Source organism: Ciconia boyciana, chromosome 1 (genome assembly GCF_034638445.1).
Source record: "Ciconia boyciana chromosome 1, ASM3463844v1, whole genome shotgun sequence".
Taxonomy (NCBI): domain Eukaryota; kingdom Metazoa; phylum Chordata; class Aves; order Ciconiiformes; family Ciconiidae; genus Ciconia; species Ciconia boyciana.
In genome coordinates, this window is record NC_132934.1 from 49,052,043 (window position 1) to 49,074,245 (window position 22,203).

Genomic DNA, 22,203 nt, shown 5'->3' on the forward strand with positions numbered 1-22,203 from the left:
TCCTCTTATGCTGGAGTCCTTTCACTGGCTCTCAGGAGGGGAGAGGTTCTCAGTTTTTCCTCCCAACCTCATCCGCTGTCCCGGGCTTCTTACTGAAAAGCCACAATAAACTGCTGAAACCTGAAAGGCGGAATGCCATCCTTACAGGCTAAGCTCTGGTCTCAGCTAGAAAACCCCTCTATTTGTAATAATTTTTTTAATTGGTAAATGCCACTTACTGCAAAAGAAGTGCATCAACAACATTCAGACTTTTTAGTGGTAAATTAAATTAAAATCCCAATATGTGGCTAATAGCAAGAATGGGATGTGAAAAACTGCCTAAAGCAGGGCACAAAAAAAATTCAAGCTCATTAAGGAGCTACAAGAAACTTTTAATTCTGAAGCTGGAATAATTTTCATAATCACAGATACACTATGGATCAGCACCAGAGGCTGATAATGAGGACATATCAAAATGCATGATTAAGAAATGAAATGTATTATGAAGGAGTCTGCATCTAGTAGCATACATTCTGGCAGAAAATTATTCCAGGAGATTACAGGACTTAAAAAAAGGTCTTAAACAGGACTGACACAAAGCAATACATTAATTATTTGGCAGTGCATAATATCTTTATTTAGAACAATAAAGTATATGTATATAATGTAAATTCCAAATTTGAACTGGTATAAAAAAGGATCAGGGAAAACATCTATCTTTAAGAGGACACATATATACATACACATCACATTTTATAAACCTTGTTGATTACCTTCAGTCAGAATGTAACTATGCAAGATTGTGCTGACATTTACATTGAAATAAATGAATTTGCCCATGATACAACCAGCAAATGTCTGTGTCTCTATCACTAAAGAGTCTGAAGTTTCCGCGTTCCATCAATTTGATAACATAATAGCAACATGCCACCATTACTGTAGGTCTGCATTTAATAGACAGTTGAATCAGATTCCTGAATTGAAGAAAGTTGGATAATTCTTAAATGTAAATCTAACTCAAAATATCTGTGTTTTATATATACAGTTAGCTTTTCAATTTAGTAGTTGTATTGTGTATACTGAACAGTTTCAGTGTATTACAAAGAGAGAGCAACAGAGAAAACAGCTGGTGAACATCAGAATCTAAACAATGTGCAGGTTGTACACATACTCCATAGTATAGCATATTTTATAAGCTTACTTATAAAATGACCTTGTGATGAAATAAGTACCATTAATTTATTCAAGTAAACACACATCTAAAGTAACACATTGAGTTACTCAGTATATCACTATCTGCTTTTTATTCTCACAAGGCCACTATTAATTGCATGCAATGTTTAACTACTCCAAAGGAAACCTAAAAAGGTTAGTTTCTCACAAAACCACAGATATCTGAAAACCAAATTTGGTTGACTTTTGTATAAAAAATACAACACTTGCTTTTCCCCAATTTCATTTTAAGAGAAAGGGCGTTCATTTTCTAACTGTGTTAATGCATGGGCTGTGTCTACCCAAAAAGAAGACTGGAAAACCAATCACTTTTCAGAAGTTAAATAGCTTACAACTGGATAAAGAAGCAATTAAAGGACTATTTCTGCCATCACTACTCCCACTGAACAGTAACTTATATTTCCATTGATTTCAAAGATGTCTCACAAGTCAGTAGTCTTTCAAAATTTCACTACATCTGAAGTAAGGGACTCCTCAATGGGTTGACAAACTGGGCACAGAAATTTTCAAATAATTTCACGATCACATTTCCAAGTGCCATGCCATCCACTGTACCCACGAATGTCTAGAAGTGTACTTCTGCTTTGCAAAATGATTGAGAACACCCAATGTTTTGTTCAGATCTCTCAAAAGTGTGTGAGAAGAACAGGAAAACCATGAGCTCCAGCAACAGTTCTGCTACTCCATGTGTCGTACTACTTTGGTGCATATTCAAAGAACAATGTTTGTGATGTGAACTTGGAAGGTTTATACATGAATTTTCTTTCTGTTCTCATTTAGCCTTAAATTTGCCTTGCTCCATGGAAGAGATTAAAGATTCTGACATTATTTGAAAGTGACTTAGCTACCATTTTAAGATGTTACTCTTGGAAGATGAACATTTTGCAGCAGTCTATCTTGGTTTAATGCATGTTTCAATTTGCAGCTGATATTTTCTTTAGTATTGACCAGTAGACTAAGGAGCCTAAAACATCGTGCATTTTCAATATCAAAGTATCATTTGGGGCACACCAATGTGCAATGTTATTGTGTATTTGATTTTCTGGCAAAAATGCATTTACGAAAACTAACATTCTTATGAACAAAGACCATTAATAAATACAAGATTTTTGTTTAACTGAATCTAAGAAAAATACTGTAAAACTTCAAATGCATAAGCTTGCTTAGAGAACATATTGTATAGCAACATGAAGTATTTAAGGTTTTTGTAAAATGCATAAGAATAATTGCTTCCATTTACTCTGGATACTTTTCTGTTCTGTCAAAATCAATACGCAGTTATTCTCCGCATTACCAATAAGGTGCAAATTTCCCATCAATTAGGTCATGCTGACATTTCTTTCAGGGTAACTCTTAAATAAATTTGAAACACAAAGTCTGAGGGCTTTGTGAGTAAAGAACCATGCAATGTCAAATGAGACTGAGCTGCAGATGGGGAAGTCTGTTATTTGATTTTTCCAGAGCTAAAATTTGCAATGCACTTGCTTTTTAGAAGGGATGAGCAACCTTGATTATTTCTTATTAAGCGGTGAGTGCTCCAGCATCTTCTGAATAAAAATGAAGGCCTAATTCTCACATTAATCTTTTTTTGATCTAGTCTAAGAGAAGTTCCTCAGATGATGCAAACCCCAAAGCTCTGTTAATATTAATGGCACTATGCTAATTTCTACCAGCTGAGAAGGACTTGAGGACCCTTTTCTGACACCCAAGAAGTGCAAAAAAGCCTCAGTATAACTAAAAAATAGTTCCCCATGATCAAATCCTTGTATCAGTGAATTAATGAGAAGTTTTGACATTAATCTCAGTAGGGTCAAAATTCCATGCGGAGTGGCCACATGCACACATAAACTCTGTCATCAAACATAGTAAGGTTTTGATTTTTTTTTTCTTTTTGGTAAGTATGCAAGATGAATCAGTTTTACCAATAATACACACACACACACACGTATATACTATATGTATGTCATATTCTATTTATGCATGTTCCCAGAAAATTCAGCAGATGATTAAAATTTCTATAAGAATTCTTAAAAAATTAAGTAACCATATACTTTAAAGAAAACTCCAACTTTATGCAAAACATTAAAAGGGTGGTTTTTTGTTGTTTTTTTGTTTTTTTTTTTAAGTTTTCAAGTTACTTAAACTAAAGCTCTTGCTGACCTGGTCAGTTTGATGAGAGATGACAGTTTGTCATCTGAAGTGAGCCACCTTTACCTTCTGAAGTACAAACCCCTAATACAGATAAATAATTCATAGCCATTGTTTGGAAAGAGCCAGGATGAAAAGATGCACAACTACACTTGTAACTTTTACCATGGTATTTTTAGGATTTACTTGAAAGTGCATGTCTGTACATCAGTCCTGTACAGATTCCATGGATGCTATAACAGCAACAGATGCAGAAGACAAGTGGGAAATAAAGCCTTTCTCTTTTGTTTCGAGAGAATTAACTTTAGGAGTGGAGAATGCCAGGATATTAAAGCTTACTAATCATTTAAAACACAATGCAAACACTACTTACAGCTGATGTAAGTAAAAGCTAAATACACTCTCAGGATCTTTCAGCTTTTCTATGCTCTACATTTAAAGACAAGGTATTAATGGCATGCATCTTCAGCATTTAAAATGCATGTAATAGGTTTGTCTTTATTCTGATGTTTGAACGCGATTCAGACTCTTTACTCTCCCTTCCCTTGGCATGGCTGGAAATTTCACCAGTGTTCACATACCCAGCAGTTACTCTTAATGCTTCGAAGCTCCATGAGGTACATTCACCTCCTGTTTACTTTGTCTTCATCCAGTATTTGCTTCTCCTGAACAGAGACCACCAACGCTGATGAATTCTTGAGGCTTTCTGGGGTGGGCAACCAGCCACCTGGCACCCGACAGAGACCACATGTTGCTGTACACATGACCTTTGCGAGGCATAAACACAGCTCCTTATAAGTAAAATGCTAGAACACGGGTCCATAGCAGGACTTTGCTTTCAAGTTTTATATACAATATTGAAGAGTATGTTATCTGTATCCATTTCTGCATTTTCTGTCAGTTCAGAGAACTCCATCTGAAGACACCAAGGTAAAGTAGAGGACACAGAACTTAAATTAAGGATGCAAATGTATTTATGATTTTCAATGATTACACATAGTTGGAGGCATTTGAAAGATGCTTTTTGTTCAGGACATGTACTTTGTTTGTCAGAGTCTGCTGCAAGTATTAATGCAATTAAAAATCCCCAAATGCCACACAAAGTAGATATTCACATGAGATACAGTCCTGCTAAGTGCACACTCTTCTTGTCGTTGTTCAATTCAGTGTTGGTTTCACAGTAACAAACACAAATTGTCCTCATTTCTATATCATGTCTATGGAGTCATGGGCAGCAACAACAGATGCAGACTCAGTCTGTCACTCCAGAAGGAATACGAATGTGCTTAAAGCTGCTTCATTTATGAAGCGAACATGGAACTGTTACCTGCCTGAGGAGAAAAAACAGAAATTATAATTTTGCTGTTTAGTTTTCCTCTCTGTATTACTAAACAGTAGAGCTTTTCACAGACATATAACATAGACATTTTTTCTTATAATTTTGGGAATAGATAAATTAAACGACACTTGCATAGACATTCCTTCATTCTGAAACAAAAATTACTGTTGTAAGATGTACTTTCCTGGTCCAAGAACACACTTGCCTGCAAAAGCTCATTGATGTCATCTGTGGTGATGAAACAACTCTCTTGGTTTTACAGAACTCTTATGTTTGTGTATTTTGGTATCTGGTGATCTCTGGCAGTAAACTTCCCTTTGAAGTCATCTAGACAAGCCAATATCAAACCGAGTTGAAAAATCTTTTCAAAAATCAAATGACTTGTCCAATGCAGTGACAATTTCCCTTCTCAGTGAGCAGATGTTAGAACAAAGCAGTTAAGGATGCTGGAAATCTCTCAAGTTGTAGATAACAAGATCACAACAAACATTCTGGAATACACCTGAGTGTGACTGCTACAGGATAAACTGTAAAACCTGGATTGCCTGTTATACTCTTACGCTGCTCTTTCCACCCACGCAATAAAATGAAGCATTCAGCGCTGCCTGAATCTTCCAGACCCTTGCCAGAGATGCCGTGGGTTAAGTACAGCACAACTCCTGTGGTAAGAACCCCCTTGCCAGAGATGTGCACTGTTCTGGAGAGGACAGCTGGGACCGAGAAAGCTCACTCACCTTTGCTCCTTGCTCTTACATACTAAAGCAAGAGTGATGTATCTGATAAGGCTACAGAGACTGCAAACTGTGCTGAGTAAACAACAATTAATAGAATCACAGAATCACAGAATCGTATAGGTTGGAAAAGACCTTTAAGATCATTGAGTCCAACCGTAAACCTAACACTACCAAGACCACCACTACACCATGTCCCTAAGCACCTCATCCAAACGTCTTTTAAATACCTCCAGGGATGGTGACTCAACCACTTCCCTGGACAGCCTGTTCCAATGCTTGATAACCCTTTCAGTGAAATAGAATTTCCTAATATCCAGTCTAAACCTCCCCTGGCACAACTTGAGGCCATTTCCTCTCATTCTATCACTTGTTACCTGGGAGAAGAGACCGACCCCCACCTCTCTACAACCTCCTTTCAGGTAGTTGTAATGAGCAATAAGGTCTCCCCTCAGCCTCCTTTTCTCCAGGCTAAACAATTCCAGTTCCCTCAGCCGCTCCTCATAAGACTTGTTCTCCAGACCCTTCACCAGCTTCGTTGCCCTTTTCTGCACATGCTCCAGCACCTCAATGTCTCTCTTGTAGTGAGGGGCCCAAAACTGAACACGGTATTCAAGGTGCGGCCTCACCAGTGCTGAGTACAGGGGCACAATCACTTCCCTAGTCCTGCTGGCCACACTATTCCTGATACAAGCCAGGATGCCATTGGCCTTCTTGGCCACCTGAGCACACTGCTAGCTCATATTCAGGCAGCTGTCAGCCAACAGTCCCAGGTCCTTCCCTGCTGGGCAGTTTTCCAGCCACTCTTCCCCAAGCCTGTAGCGTTGCATGGGGTTGTTGTGACCCAAGTGCAGGACCTTGCACTTAGCCCTGTTGAACCTCATACAATTGGCCCCAGCCATTGATCCAGCCTGTCCAGGTCCCTCTGTAGAGCCTTCCTCCCCTCAAGCAGATCAACACTCCTGCACAACTTGGTGTCGTCTGCAAACTTACTGAGGGTGCACTCAATCCCTTTGTCCAGATCACTGATAAAGATATTAAACAGGACTGGCCCCAACACAGAGCCCTGGGGAACACCGCTTGTGACAGGCTGCCAACTGGATTTAACTCCATTCACCACCACTCTTTGGGCCTGGCCATCCAGCCAGTTCTTTACCCAGCGAAGAGTACACCCATCCAAGCCATGAGCAGCCAATTTCTCCAGGAGAATGCTGTGGGAAACTGTGTCAAAGGCTTTACTAAAGTCTAGATAGACAACATCCACAGCCTTCCCCTCATCCATTAGGCGGGTCACCTTGTCGTAGAAGGAGATCAGGTTGGTCAAGCAGGACCTGCCTTTCCTAAACCCATGCTGGCTGGGCTTGATCTCTTGGTTATCCTCTACATGCCGTGTGATGGCACTCAGGATGATCTGCTCCATCAGCTTCCCCGGTACCGAGGTCAGGCTGACAGGCCTGTAGTTCCCCGGGTCCTCCTTCCAGCCCTTCTTGTAGATGGGTGTCACATTCGCTAATCTCCAGTCAACTGGGACCTCCCCAGTTAGCCAGGACTGCTGGTAAATGATGGAAAGGGGCTTGGTGAGCACATCTGCCAGTTCCTTCAGTACTCTTGGGTGGATCTCATCAGGGCCCATAGACTTGTGAATGTCTAAGTGGTGTAAAGCTCAGCTCTGTAGAAGCTCAGCTCTACTTGGCCTGTTCTCCTACACTCACCTGCTAGTTTAAGGATTGTGGTTTTTAGGTCATGCTACTTTGAAACAGCTGTAGGACAACAGCTGAAGACTTCACGCCAAAAAAGGAGAAGCAGCAGCTGTCCTTCATTTTGGAATTCTGACATATTTCATTTTGTAACATTCAGGTTAAAAGTCAAATGCCTAAATTAATAATACAGGATTAATTACATTAGCAGCTAAAGATCTTAGGTACAAACAAAGCCTACTGATAACAAGTTTTGGTTTTTTTTTTTCCCAAAATGGACTCTGAATCACTTTATATTTCAGCAGCTAAAAGTTGTTAAGCCTATGGTAAGACTCTCAACCGTAACAACTTACCAGTACACGAAACAGTAACAGTGTTGAGGGAGAAAACAGCAACAGCTACACTTGTAGATGTTCTTTTTCTTTTTGCTGCAACATACTGAAAAAAGGTACTTTATTACTACAGTGCTAGTATTTCAAGGAAACAGAATGGAAGGTTTTATCAGTTAGTTACAATAAAAAAATTCATATGTAATAAAAGGGAATCCAAATTATTAGAATTTGTGTTTTCTAATAGGTCTTCCTACTTATAGAGGAATATTACAAATTTCTCAGGGAAGAGGGAGAAAAAAACATATGCCATCTATTTAAGAAGACGTCTGATGGAGAATGTAACCTGCTTAAATTTCCTGTTAAGGCCATCTCTTGCATTTAACTAATTGTTCTGTTTCCTCTTTCCTCTTTTCCTGTTTTCCTCCTATAAAGCACTGTTTTATATTTCCTGTGAAGTTAAAAGGAAGATGCACGTTTCATTTCATGAGTTTTAATACCTGTGAGGATGAGGTGCAGGACGCGTTATTTGTAGCAGCTAATATACTTGGTGAATACACAGTCTTCCATTCTATGTACTGTACATGAAGAAAATTTGTTATAAGAATGTATTATTCTAGAAAGTTTAAACACTGAAAATTTCAGCTCCTGTGACCAAAACTGCTAGATCAGAACCTCGCCTATTCCTGCCTTCAACAGTGGGCAGCCTACAGGCATTTCAAACAGTGTGAGAAGCCTACAGGATATGTCCTTCTGCCATCTGCATCAGATCTTTCCCTTAATCCCTCATAGTTAAAATTTGACCAAACATCCTGTTGAGAGGTTAAATAACACTCTCAAAATGCTTTAGCATGAACTATTCTAACTTAAAATATCCCTAAGTCCTTTTCTGAATTTCACAGATTTCTTTGCCCAAGTCATGTCCAAGCAAGTTTGAATGTCTTCAACTGTTATTTCTAACATATATTTGATTGACTGAGTTACACAGATTTTTTTCTGTTTAAAAATCAGATAAAGCAGTGTTTAAGTACGAATAGAGCCGTGAATCATTTCAGGATGACCTTATGAAGTTATGATCATTTGAATGAGTTCTCATTAGCTTTCCATGAAAATGAAAAAAACCCCGGAAAACATAGATGCTTATATATACATACCCTGGGGAATATAAAAAAGTGAAAGAACATAAAAAATTTTAATGTAAAAAATATTTCAAACTATTTAGAAGCACAGCTAGGAAGACACTGTTTTCTATTTATTTACATAATATCAACCTATCATCATACCACACAGCAAATGACAAAATTCACTTTTTTTTGTTGCTTCCCCTATAGCTCTCAGCAATCCTTTGTCACAGTGGGAGTAAGGACAAATAAAGTAAAGGTAATGTCCTGTTAATAAAATTTTGTATACAGAGTTCTCCTCCATATCAATTTTTATATTTACACTAGGAGGTCCTTTAAAGGACACACCCTAAGCACACATTTTGCCTCTACAGCAAGACCCTGTGTTTGAATTTTTTTGTGTTTGTCTTAAAGCTAGAGAGAAACCTTCAGGAAGTAGCTGTCAAAGATAAACTTACATTTGTATATATGTATATAAAGTAAAATAATATACCTTATCTCATTTTCTTCTTGACAGTCATGACACTGTGTAGTTTCATCACTTTCTGGTCTGGATTTGGGATGTGTTTTCTAGGAAGAAAATGCATTAAATATAAATATTCTAAAGCTGTCTTTAACAACTCCCTAAACAATTGTTGTATGTTTCAGTTTGCTTCAGATTTTCAATATCAAAGTCATCTTGCAAAATGTAGGCCAAATCTTGTCATCTAACACGCACCTGCTACTGGTATAATTTTACTATCAAAGCCTTTGTATTGTAGGCAGGGGCACAAGGGGTAAAAGCAAAATAATCCTCTTCTCAAGAAGAACAGTAGAAGAACTGGGAAATTGGGGGAATCCCATGTTTTTAATTTCCAATTAGTCAGCTATCATGGTGGTAAGACAGGATTTGCACTTTGGTGGTGGAATTCAAGAATTTGACAAGATAGATTTACATTTGCATTTTGCGCAGTTCAGTGAAGATCAAAAGAGACGTCTCTTGCTTTCAAATGCAGAATGGTTCTGTTCTTCCTGCCTCCTCATAGCTAAGACATGTAGTATCACTATGTAAACAATTAAATGAAATATTTCTTACCTTCCAGTATATGGCTCCCAAAATAAAGCCAATAAGAAGAGACAGCAATGATGCCAGTGCTATGCTGATCCCTTGCAGGCTGGAGCTGCTAATGAAGCCAAGTACCTCTTCTGTAATTACAGATGTTCTTACTAGTGGAGACAGATTTATAGCAGAAAACCAGCTTCAGGGCAACACTATTAGCAAGAGCACTTTTATGCACCACCTACATAACAGCATCTTAAATAGCAGAACAGATACTTCAAAGTGCTGTGTACATGAGGTGCGCTTCATACAAAATCTCACAGGAAATTTTTGACCACAAGGATGCTCCTCGCATTTCTGAAACAGCTGTGTTGAATAGTTCCAACACTAATTCTCTTTTTGGCATTTGTAGAGGATTTTCTCTTTCCCACACTTCAAAGTTTTGGGTTTCTCAATTTTAAAGGTCTTATTTTGTAACACAAAGTAGTAATTCTTTGGAGGAGAATATATCTGTCACTTCATGCATTTGCTTACGTTCCATAAGACATATCCCACTGACTGCAGATAGACACTTTGCCACTAATAAACGACCAATATGAGGCCTCTCGAGGGAGGTTAATTTAACAAAATAAGCCTGACTTCACTTCTAATGTCTGCCTAGAAAGGTCCCGCTGACTTCAGTAAGATCAAACCCTTGTAGCTTGAAGTCTAGCTGTGTGTTATTTTGTTGCTACCATTTCTTGATAGCTTTCATACATTTTATACGGAAGAGCCCCAATCCTAGTCTTTTATGTACATAAGCAATTCCATTCCCCTCACAGGGAGCTGTATGCATGCTGAGACTAAAATGTGGCCCTCCAGTTATTTAATCAAGAGCAGGATGTGAAAAGTCCTACGGAGTCACCCTGGGATCCACCTTCTGAAATGCAAAGTGAGCCACAGAAGACTGCTAGTTTAGACACCATCTATCCAGTTTTGGTTAATTTCAAGTCTGCAGCTCGAATGGTGGGTGAACAGGAAAAGAACCAAACTGTAAGCACTGGAAAAGTGTAGGTGATTAGATACAGAAATGAAAATGGACTGATAGCTCCAGAAATTTGTATGACTCATGCAAATAGCAAATGTCTAAGCACGTATGGTATGACATACTGGGTCAAGCAATGTGCATTTAGTACATTATCAAACAGCCTCTAAGAAAATACTTTAGTTTAGAAAGGAGCATTCTCATAATTAACTAGCAATTCATTTTCAACTCTCTGAGATTTTCTGCTTGACATTTTGCAAGTTTTTACACAAATGTTCTTTTTATCTCTGAAATTCATCTGTGTTTTCTAGAGTCATGGTAGACAGAACTAAAAAGTAAGAAAATAAAAAGTCTGTATCTTATTACTCATATACTACATATATCTCTCTATCATCTCATACACTGTTTACAAACTCTAGGTTATGACTATAGGGACTTGAATTTTACTTACATCTGGTAGACTTGGCACACTAAAATGAAACATTGGTCAAGCAGAACTGATGCTAGCTTACCGTGAAAGAAATCTGTCTACAGAGGAGAAGGGAAAGATAGCAGACAAAGTTCTACAGAGGTGAACATCAGCTGAAGAAAAGAGGCTATTGATTAGTCTGTCCCTGTCTGCTTGGCCATTAAAACCAAGAGTAGCAATTAACTGGAGAGGCATATCTTTTTTCAAACCATCTGCCCCAGATTAGGCATAGAGGAGGTTCACTTGAAGAACTGACCTTTAAGAAATTGGGACAAACTCAAGTGGGGTAGAGCCAGCCTGAACATCTCAAAAAAAATTCCTGTCATTACTTCATCTGAGTTGTATTCTCAGCATATTCTCAGAAGAAAATTCCTATATTGCTCCTGTGCTCTACTCAAGAAAAATGGAACACTGATTTGCCAAATACCATTAGCCATTCTTCCCAGTGAGAGACCGCTGAGTTATACAACTGAATTATGTAAATCCTACAGGGATGGTCAGGTTTTCTGGATTCTGCCCTGCAAACTTCAGAAAAAATGGAAAAGTGAAATAAATATCAAAGGAAAAACCCTTCAGGTCATATAGAGCATAATTTATTTTATAACATGTTATGGTAGAGTGTATAACCTCAAAAATCCTCTGCTTACTCTGCAATCCTGGGCAGCATGTCATGGCAGGCATGCTGATTTTTACATGAACTTCTACAGAAATGTTCTGTATGCCAGGTGATCAGTGATAGTCTAGCACCCTCATTTTTACCATTATTTTCCACAAACTTTAGAGAGTCTTAGACAACAGAAGAGCTCCCTTTACAATAAGGTATCTAAAAGTGGAAAAACCTGATTTCTGAGAAGATATCTCCAATGCAGATGCTTTCTTCAGCATCTATGGAAAGCTGAAAGGAATTCATAATTAGCTTTCCATGTGGGGACCTGCAACCCAGGGACAGAGCCTAAATACGGTCAAATTGTGACACCCTCCCCAGCCTACCTTTTAAAAATGACAATACATTTTTTTTCATAACTTGATAGTGTATGAATTAATATGAAAGTTAAGTAATCCATAACTACCTTAAAAAGCAAACAACAACAGATTATTTAATTTCACTTTCAAGTCCAGAAAAAAGTCTCTTGAAAGATCTGGAGAGAATGAAATGAGTCATGGCAGGTTTCTTCATGTGCTTTTTATTTATAGTAACATCTAAAACAGAACAGGTTGGAGAATTTTCAGTCTGGAGAAACTCCTGGGGACCTGTGTCCTAATGAAGAAAAGGGAGATAAGGAAAGCGAGCTGGCTGCCAAGAGGTTTTTATTGCTTCCACAGGGACCTTTTCCTCTGTTAGAAACTTAAGAGCTCTACATGGAAAGATTCCCACTCCCAGCAGCTGTAGAGGCAGAGTAGGAGAAGGAATAGGAGGAACAAGGTGTAGCAATAACTTTGTGAACTCCTTGGGCAATGCCAGAGGAACTGCTGGCTTTGCAGTTAGTGTATTATTCACTTAAAATAGACTCTATCCAGCAAGGTGCAAAAGGGAAGCAGGCCAGCACCTCTCAGAGCTTTCACTCTGCACCTTATGGAAGAAACCCTTAGGAAGTGAGCTCATCTGATGTAGATTTATGTGTAGTCTTCATGGACATTGGGATATTAAGCTGTGAACAAAATATATTTACATTATAAGCCACTCAGCTACACAATGAAGGTACTGAGCTGCTCTGCACCTTGAGCCATGTGTGTAGGTTTAGCAACCAATTATGATTCCAAGCACTGGCTCGATTTTTTTCCCATATATGTCTCAAAGGAATTTTCAGTTTACCTCCGCTCAGCTCCAATACAATTACCACAAGATCTTATCTATAAAAATGCAGAGCAGCTCTCACCTGTTCATTGGGGTTTTCCATTAACTATAAAGTTGGAACAAAGGAACAAAGGCACAGAAGGCAACAGCAATTGCATTAAGCCATGGGTGAACATTTTCAAATTGTTGTGCAATTACTGAATTAAACTATGGTATTCTTTGCTTAATTATAAAAGTAGGCCTTCTTCCTAAAAACAGTTATAGAGATCTCTGTGTTTACATGTTCTTTGAGCTGTTCAGTACTGAATAATAAAGCTAAATTATTGTGAGGAAATCATAGACAAAAATGGAAGAAAGCAACACTGAACTTTCCATGAAAATATAAACAATACCACGGCACTAAACTGAGTGAGAAGTGTTAGCAACAGCTAGTAAGTTCAAGCTTTAATCAGAGCAACATGAGATTCATCTGATGGGGGAAAAAAAAAAGACTACTATTTATTGTTTGGCTCAACCACTGAAAGAAGAGATCAGGGCTCAAGACTCCTTATCCTGACACTTGTTCTTTACATAGGAACCATCTCATCTGAATTCTCTAGACTATGCATGGTATAATCATCCAGAGAAATATCAATAAGACTGGGACTTTAACAGTTAATTGGAATTTAAATTGGACTACAGTCATGTAACACAAAGAGAAGAAAACAAACCAGCCTAAATTGGAGGTGGTGGTGTTTTGAGAATTTTATGGGGAAAAAGATGGAGTGGGAACATGCCACAGATCTACACTCAATACTACAGGGATGAAAATAGCACTATTGCCATTCAAAAAAAATTAGAACAGGATAATTGTCCCATTTTACACTTAGTTGGGGTAAGACTTTTGGTGTAGATTTAGTCAAGATTCTACTCTATTACAGTAGTTTAATTTTATTGTTGTGTAATAACAATTAAGTCATGAAATATGACTCTTTCAACAAACGTAGCAACACCATGAAAAAAACATAATTTAGCTAATTTATATTCTATACAATTTCTATGCTAATTATTTCACAAATGATTTTATTAGATGATGAACTTCAGGTTTGTCTAAGTTGAATTTAGAATTAAGAGCAGTTCAAGTCATCTGCCTACACAGACTTCATTAATAGATTCAAAATTTATTATTTATCTGGAGGGGTTCTTTTGCAAACAGTGAATGCTTCTAAATGGTCTAGAAACCATTAATTTTAAATTGCTCAATTTAAAACTGTTTAAAATTAAAGAGGGTCATTTTTAAAAAAAAAAAAAAAAGCAGTACTTTGTTTCTGGACATGCTTTTTTCAGGTTTCCCCTCTTCTCCAAATGTTTTCCTGTTTGAAATTTGAGTCTAGTGGTGCTGTTCTGAGAACAGTACTGAAGCCAGCAGACAGGGTCCCCTGTGCTGGGGAGTCTTCACATGGGAAGTAATAAGGTTTATTCATTATTGTTCCTTCCAAGAAGGTCGGGATTAAGTAAAAAATAAAACTTACTCAGCAATAAAGCCAAGTCAAAACTAAAATCAGTACTGAAGACCATTTTCAGGGAGTAAGACAGAGATGCCAATAAAGATGCCACAGGTCTTTCCCTGCAAAAAACTCCAAACAACTGAAGTGTAACCAGTCAGCATCCAATGTTCAAGTTAATGTAATTTAATCTGATTATGAGTTCAAACTGTCCCAAGCCCCAGACATGCCGTCCTCATGTCATTTCTACATAAGGCTGTTAACTGATATCCAATTTTCCAATAAATTGCTTAAGAGAATGACAATCAGTTAAAACACACCTGTACAGCATATGGCCAGCCAAGCAATTTCTTTGACTTACTGCATTATTTTAATTAGGCTTTTTTCCTACTTGATTATCAGTTCCAGTTATAAAACAAGATTAATAAAGCTGCTTCTGTACTCCTGTCCACAGTACAGACACAGGTGCCACACTCTGCTGTGCTGCCCAGCACCCCTCCTGTTACTGTACTGGGTCAAACTCCTTTCATCTGAACTGCTCCTGTAATCTATCTGTCTTTCTTTTGGCTCCTTGATCCATTCCCATTGCTTCAGACTGCAGCTGAATATTTTTCCTCTAGCAGCGACAGCAAAAATTATCACATGTTCAGACCTCAGAGAGACAGGTATGCACTCTTTAGCACCCTCCTGGTGCCTCATAATTGGCCCTGGGCTCATCAGGTTATTTGCAGCCAGCTCTGTGACTTCTTGGCAAGGAATTTATGGCAGTGAGACTTCCCTTTTCCCGAGAGGCAGGCTGGCAGCCAGGAGTTGGAGGTAGTTTATGTTCCAACCTTCTACTCAGAGGGTTCTGCAGAATAATGACTTAAGACCTTCTCTTAATTAGAAAGCAATCAGGAAGGGCTTCAAATCTGACAGCAGCTGTGAGCTGACTAAGAAGTAGCATGCACGGTGATAAAAACCCAGAGAATAACTAGATTACACATTCCCAAGAGAAGGAGCATGAGAAGAAACTCAATCTTAGTAGTATCTGTCAGGAGCTACCTTTGTGCCCACCAGGCTACATCAGGCTGCCTCCTTGCCCATGTTTTCTTAAGCACAAGGAGTACCAGCCACACACTTCATCGTCACACATTTAGATAACATGGATGCTTGTGAAGTGAAAAGGCGAAATTGTAAAAGAAGATACACATTGTCATCCTGATGCGTCCGGGAAGCAGAAACAAGGGAAACAACAACATGGTTAAACTTTAATCACCATTTCAGAAACCTCTAAGGAAAATCCCCTTCTTTTGCTCACATGGAAAGCTCTAGACAGTATTCACCTTGTTGTACATGACGTCACTAAAAGCCTTCTGAAACTTTGTGGTTTCTCTGCACCTCAGATTCCTACACCCCTTCTGACCTCGTGACACGTAATGTTGAGGCTCTTACAGCAACAATTCTGGGCTCTCTTATCTGTCAGTGACCAGTCACATAATACACTGACCAAGACAGATGAGAAACACAGAGATGGCCATGCCAGAGAGAAGGTTATAGCCTGCCAAAAATGTAGTGATTTTGTCCTTGACCTCAAGCGAAAGCATGCTGACTGTGGAGCTGGCCCTACTGTGACTACAGCAAGCAAACACGGGACTGTCTTCAAGTTTGGTGTCAAGCTTGGGATTGAGCGTACTCTCAAAATGCAATGTACAGCTAACCTCTTTGTCCATGTGAGTACCCTGAGCTTGATTTAGGGCAGGTATTCTTTTCGTTTGGAGCAACTTCCTCTTCTGAGAGTTAAAATGAGGTGTCTGGGACAGCCAAGTTTGCTGAGGCCATATGACTAGTGAGACCTCACGACAGCCAAAACGAAGAGCCCTGCCCTCTCCAAGTTGTAGAGAGCTGTCACATCATTGTAACTTGATAGCATCTCTAAATTTTGATTAGATAAATTCATTGCATTTTGGTATGACAGCTGAGAAACACATGGTACACCATCAGGCACAAGTAACTTCCCATTAATTTGCACAATTAATGACATTCTTTTCCTCTGAGCTCTCGTAACAACCCGCTACCAGAACAAAATGGAGACACATATATTAATTCAATCACTTGTACTTACTGTTACTGCTAGTGTTACTGCCAATGCTGTCATTCCTAAGCGAGCTGGCAGCAACAGGAGGAAACAAAAATGTTTTTGTGACAGCGACTCTGGAATCTAAATAGAAAATGAGTGTGTCAGCATTATGTAACTTAAAATACAGTTCCCTCTATATAAGATGATGGGGTATAGGGCTACTCTGATGTGGCTATAGGGTTGTTTTAAAAATCTGGCTACAGGGCTGTTTATAAAGTGGATTAAGCCAAAAAAGGCAGTCTTATTAAGAGGCAGATGTGTCTACACACTGAGCTGCTGCTGAATAGCTGTTCTGGAAAAGCAATTGCTTTGAACAAGTTTTTAGGCTATGGCACTGATCTACTTCTAGTTACCACTGGTGTAACTGTGCAACCGGATACATTGCCCTAATTAAAAAGCTAATAGCTGTCACTAGAGAGAGTAAAAGAAAAGAGAATAGAAAACCTCCATTTACTGGAAGGATGAGAATGAACTGCAGGAGCCTGACTTGAGCTTGTTAAAAATTTTAAATGAAGTAAACATGGCCCTTTTCACGAGGGGTGAGATGAATATGGAGGTGACTTGAGGCTGCTACAATTTACAGCTTGTCCTAGCTTCCTATCCTTTCAGTAGTGCAATCTTAGGCTCCTTTACTGCCTTACAAAAATTAAATAGAGCATTAACAGAAGATAAGAAGAACAATGTAAAAAGATGATCCAGGATATATTTGGGATTAAAAGAAACAGAGCAGAGTATTGTGAGGTTATTTGAATTATATTAAGGAATGATGTCACTAGGAACAATGGCACTAGTTTTACTGCCAGATAGAACTCGACTTAGAACAGAAATACAAGCTTTGGTGTTGGTAGTAATTTTAACTGGCAGTAAAAAGGAGGCAGCATCAGATCCTTAGCATCTCTGAAATCAAAGGAAAAACACCCATTTATATCTACTTAGATTCTGTTCCCCAAAATGAGAGCCATCTTACCATTCTCTGGTGTTTCTACTGTTGAAGGCAGAATGCAATCATTCTTATCCAACGTGTCTGCAAACTCCTTGTAGACCTCAATGGTACTATTAAAGTGCCTAAAAAAATCCTCAGGAATAAAGTGACCTTCTTCATAAAGGTGACCATTTTCTTTTACAAAATCCTAGGGTAAAATATAGAATTTAGCTTGAAAGAAGGTTAAGAGAGATGCTCATTTCAGCACCTCAACAGATGATAAAAATATCCAAAGATGACACAAAGTAGTTTAAATTTTTAACCTGCAGAAGACCAAATTTACTGTATATAATCTTCGTAAAACATACAAGCCCTCTGATCTGAGGATTTCAAATTAGCTTTGCAAATATAAATAAATTATTAATGCAGTGTTGTAAAATCGCCAAGGAATGAAAGGCAGTCTCCCATCCTACACTGAAAATGAAGAGACTTTTTTTTTTTATTTCCCTCATTAAAAAAATTACCTTGATTTCACATTACTTTGCAATGTTCCACATGATCCTTTTAATCTGAACACAGGAACACAACACAATCACAGCTATTGTCATAAGAGTACAGGGAACAGAATACAATAGCTGGGATACACTACTGCAGAGAAGCAGGCTCAGATCCCTGATAATGTACCTAAAAATAAGAGCAGGACTATAAACAAGGAAGCCCAGTCACTTTGAGGTCTAACAGACAAGTGTGTTATGCCAGACTAAACAAGACGACTGAGGTCCATGTTAAGATCATTGATGGTTATCTTTTTTTTCTTTTTACCTGACTCTGGCTTTCATAACAACTGTTTCTTATGCCAGCAGATCGAATTTGGCCTGGGGTTACTCTGTAGTCCCAAGGAGGAGGACAGTGGTAAGAACATGGATTAAGTATGTACTAAGGAAAACTTCCTAGTTTGGGCTCCAAAATTATTTTATGTTTAATGCTGAAAGTACTAGACCTAAAATCATTCTTCTCTGAGGAAATCAATAGCTAGTCGTTTCTCTGAATTACAGAATATTTACTTCTTCATTCTACAAAATAAAATTCCTCTTTCCCAACCACATCCCAGCTGAGTGCTTTGAATCATCTGGACAAGAATAGAAAAAAAACCAAAGAGATACATTGAAGATTGGACAGAATTCAGTTTGAAATGGAAAGGTAGGGAATGTCTAAATACTCTCAGCAATATAATGCCAATATATGACAAGGTTACAAGGTTATGCTACTCTAAATGAGATTGAGTGTTTTAGTCCATTTGATTAATTCTGGATGTTAAAAAGGTGCGATTACAACAGCTAAGGATTTACTTGACAAAAATAAACGTATATGGAAGATGAAATCCTTGCCTTAAACAATAGAATGGATTTTGCCCATTTTGTTCAGTGGGACAAAACCTTCAACTACAGAACGTATTTTTAATTACTGATAGACTGGTTAGAGCTGGGTAAGGGATTTGAAAGTTAATTTTTTTTCCCCCCATCATTTTCACACAAGAGAATCAGACATCTCTTGAGTGAGACTCCTGGAATCCTTCCGTCTGCTGTTGGAATCCAGAAACACATGGAAATGGGCTGATAACCTCTAGTCTTTGCTGTCTCTTTGTATAAAAAAGTTCATTAAACCACGGTGAAGCTTTCAGAGCTTCACACTCTGTGATACATACTAAGAGTATATTAATAGCTTCAACCACATCATCTTTAAATTTACATTAGGATCACTAGCAAAATGAATAATTTAAGCTGGATGCACAAGGAAGGTTTCTGCCAGTTTCAAGCAGACCAGAATGAATTAATTATCTTAAAGACGATGGTTACATTTTTGACTACATAATAACTGTATACAGGTCATTGTATATACTGTAATTCCTTGTAAGCCATTTTCCTTTGAAATAGGAGATACCGACTAGCCAACATTAGCACAGTGTACTCAGTGCATTTCTAAACAAAGTAGGATTTCAGATGTACAGGAATAGAAATGAGAACAAATCTAAGGAAGCTTTGGACATTTTTAAACTGAGTACTGTGCAACAGAAAGTTCAAATAAAAATATCCAGCATAAAAATAGAAACTCTGTGTAAGATTACCTTATTTTTATCAAAAGCTAGGCATGCCATAAGATCATTAATTATCCTTGTAAGATTATTGATGATTGAATAGTTGCTTAAAACATCAGACATATCTGAAATATCTGAAAATTTCTGGAGAAGATTATGTAGACTCTTTGAAAATTCAGGCACCATCAAATGCAACCAACAGTGATTAGGCTGTCAGGGGATAAAAAGAGAAACAAAGGTAGATTAAATATCAGACTTTTGCAAAAACTGGTTAAGCAGCTCAATGTGCAAAAGTAGATTAGACTGTTCTTTCCAATTTAAATTATCTTGAAAGTCTAAATTAAAATTCGTCTTTTTTACCGTGGCCAACTTTCTCTGCAGTCCTTTTGGTAAAATTTCTATTCTCACTGATAATGACATATTTATGGTTGTGTGTTAAATGCCACCCCTTCATTAAATTCTTAATGAATGCTAAGCATCAGTCTGTTGAGAATTTGAGCCTTGGGACATACTACTATGAACCCTCTTCCATACTTTCATTAACCTTTTTTTTTTTTTTTTAATAACTACTAGTTTAACAACTTTTTCCAGACTTTCTTTAAACCAATCTCTGTTTTCATTTTATTATTATTACCCCACTTGACTCAGTTAACCCCAAAGATCCTTGATTTAAATCTCTTCTGAGGAAGGTTTCCATAAACATTGTGCATGAAATCCATGTGTGTTTTTATCCACCTTTAAACTAGTTAGCTTAGTTAACTCCTCTTCAGCGTTTTCGGTAAATGCCATTCCTGAGAACAGTTTCTAGATCTAAAAGTCTTTCTTTTCCTGAGTTTTTGCCAACAAAAGGGTTCTGCCTGTCATGGTATCTGCCACATCTGTGCCACTGGAATAGAGTTAAAATCGTTTCATTGACACCTATGCAATTAGTTTGCAGATAAAGTTTGTACAGCTGTTCATGTGACTGAAACCTGGTCATTCATCTTGCTGCCTTAGAGGGAGTCATTGACTTATTTACTTAGATTTACATAACAGTAGTCAAGCAAATTAAAAAGCCACCCAGCCCAGGAAAAACCCTAACTCAATATGGTCAGCAAAAATACAGGTAATGCATTAGTCGCACTGCAACATGTACCTGGAAATCCCTTCCCAACGAACGCTGAATTTTTAATGGTATATGTTATGGGAATTTATTCCATATGTGAAGCTATTCTTTCAATGGCTGAAAATGTCTCAGGATCATTAAAGCCTGCCAGATATGAAGATCTTGGCACAGCAACCCTTAAGTACTCTCAGTGTCACTAAACCAGTTTCCAATTGCTGCCCAGTGGATGGGCAGCATCCACTGAATCCATCCACTCCACCTTCTGCAACGCACAGTAAATGTTTGGCGATGTATCCGCTTCTAGACTTAATCTCATTTTACTCAATTTCTGCAATAAACCCGCATACAGATTCTTTATTCAAAAAAAATTATCCACTACTATCAATATCATCACTTGGTGACAAATTACTTTCTTGGTGACACAGGTGTTGTTCTGACTTGATGTGTAGAAGTTTTTGATGAGGAAAAACCCAATTCACACTTTCAAAGACTAACCAGACTATTAGGCTTCCAGGCTTAAAGAACCATATGTAAATACACTGTTCAGCTCCACCTGACCTTCACTTTTGTGTACAACTCTCTCACACACTCACAACAAGTGGCAAGTCAGTATTATCGCCTTCTGTAATTATCTCAACAATGACTTAAAAAAGAATGAAACAAAATGTGAAATGGATGGTGTTTGGCTTGATTCTGCTTCCCTTTTTTCCTTCAAGCACAACAATGGGAGGGGAGAGGCAGAAGTAAATCAGAGAAAGCTTGTTGAAATGTACTCTGTTCAAGCAGCATGTGCTGTGCCATGTCCCATTGCCCTCACGAGACACGAGACAGACAATGCATTTTCCTTTGCATTGGTGGAGGAACACGGACACAGAACATCTGTGCTTTCCTGAACTGCAAACCTGGAAACCCTCTTCCTCTGAGGTTTTGTGGGTGTGCATTCTCCTCTGGCAGGGACTAGCAAAAGCTTGCCGCTTCTCCCAGTGAGCATTTGGCGATTCCAGCAGGGAATCTATTTTGTTGCTCCCGCGGTTTAGCATGTGCGTGGGAGTCTCCTCTGACTGAACTGTTCTGACCTACAAAGCTGTATTTCACGAGAGCTTTAAGCTTTCTTTTCAGTAATATCAAGCTGTGCAATCGCTTGCTATCTCAATACCTACCAAACACAGGATGAAACTGCTGAAATTGAGAAATGTGACTTTGTTTGCAAGGAGAAATGGAGGTTTAACTCTGCTTTTTTGTGTAAACTTTGACCAAGATTTACTTTTTAGGGCAATCGCAAACCTGACTTCTCTTGTACTTCCAGGTAGTCCTCATTTAGCTTTTTCTTTCTACACCTATCTAAAAGTTTGAAGTTTATCTCCTCTTCAGAGTTCAGCCCCTGCTGCTGTCATCTTTGCCTTTTAACCTTCAGGTTAGACTACAGAGTTCACTCTATGCGAGACTACTTTTAAAGTCACTCAGATGCCTTGAGCTAGTGCATAATGCAACAACCCTTCTGTTTAATGGATCGGGTCAGTCTGTTCCTGTTACATGCACTACACTGGCTTCCCATCTGCTTTGCATTCACCCTG

General features: G+C 38.3%; 1 protein-coding gene across 3 annotated transcripts in view; it reads right to left on the minus strand.

The window, feature by feature from the left end:
• Window positions 1-602: 602 nt before the first annotated feature.
• KITLG (KIT ligand) overlaps window positions 603-22,203 on the minus strand; it is a 57,870-nt gene continuing 36,269 nt past the window's right edge. The window contains exons 4-10 of one of the 3 annotated variants that reach the window (XM_072864864.1): window positions 19,555-19,734; window positions 17,475-17,637; window positions 16,493-16,588; window positions 9,653-9,762; window positions 9,071-9,147; window positions 7,481-7,565; window positions 603-4,691 (exon numbers count right to left, since the gene is read on the minus strand). In XM_072864864.1, coding sequence (XP_072720965.1) covers window positions 7,526-7,565; window positions 9,071-9,147; window positions 9,653-9,762; window positions 16,493-16,588; window positions 17,475-17,637; window positions 19,555-19,734 — 666 coding nt within the window. In that variant the 3' untranslated portion in view covers window positions 603-4,691; window positions 7,481-7,525. Of the gene's footprint in view, window positions 4,692-4,898; window positions 5,027-7,480; window positions 7,566-9,070; window positions 9,148-9,652; window positions 9,784-16,492; window positions 16,589-17,474; window positions 17,638-19,554; window positions 19,735-22,203 lie in introns of those variants that run through there. The other 2 variants (XM_072864848.1, XM_072864856.1) reach the window with 2 other exon arrangements.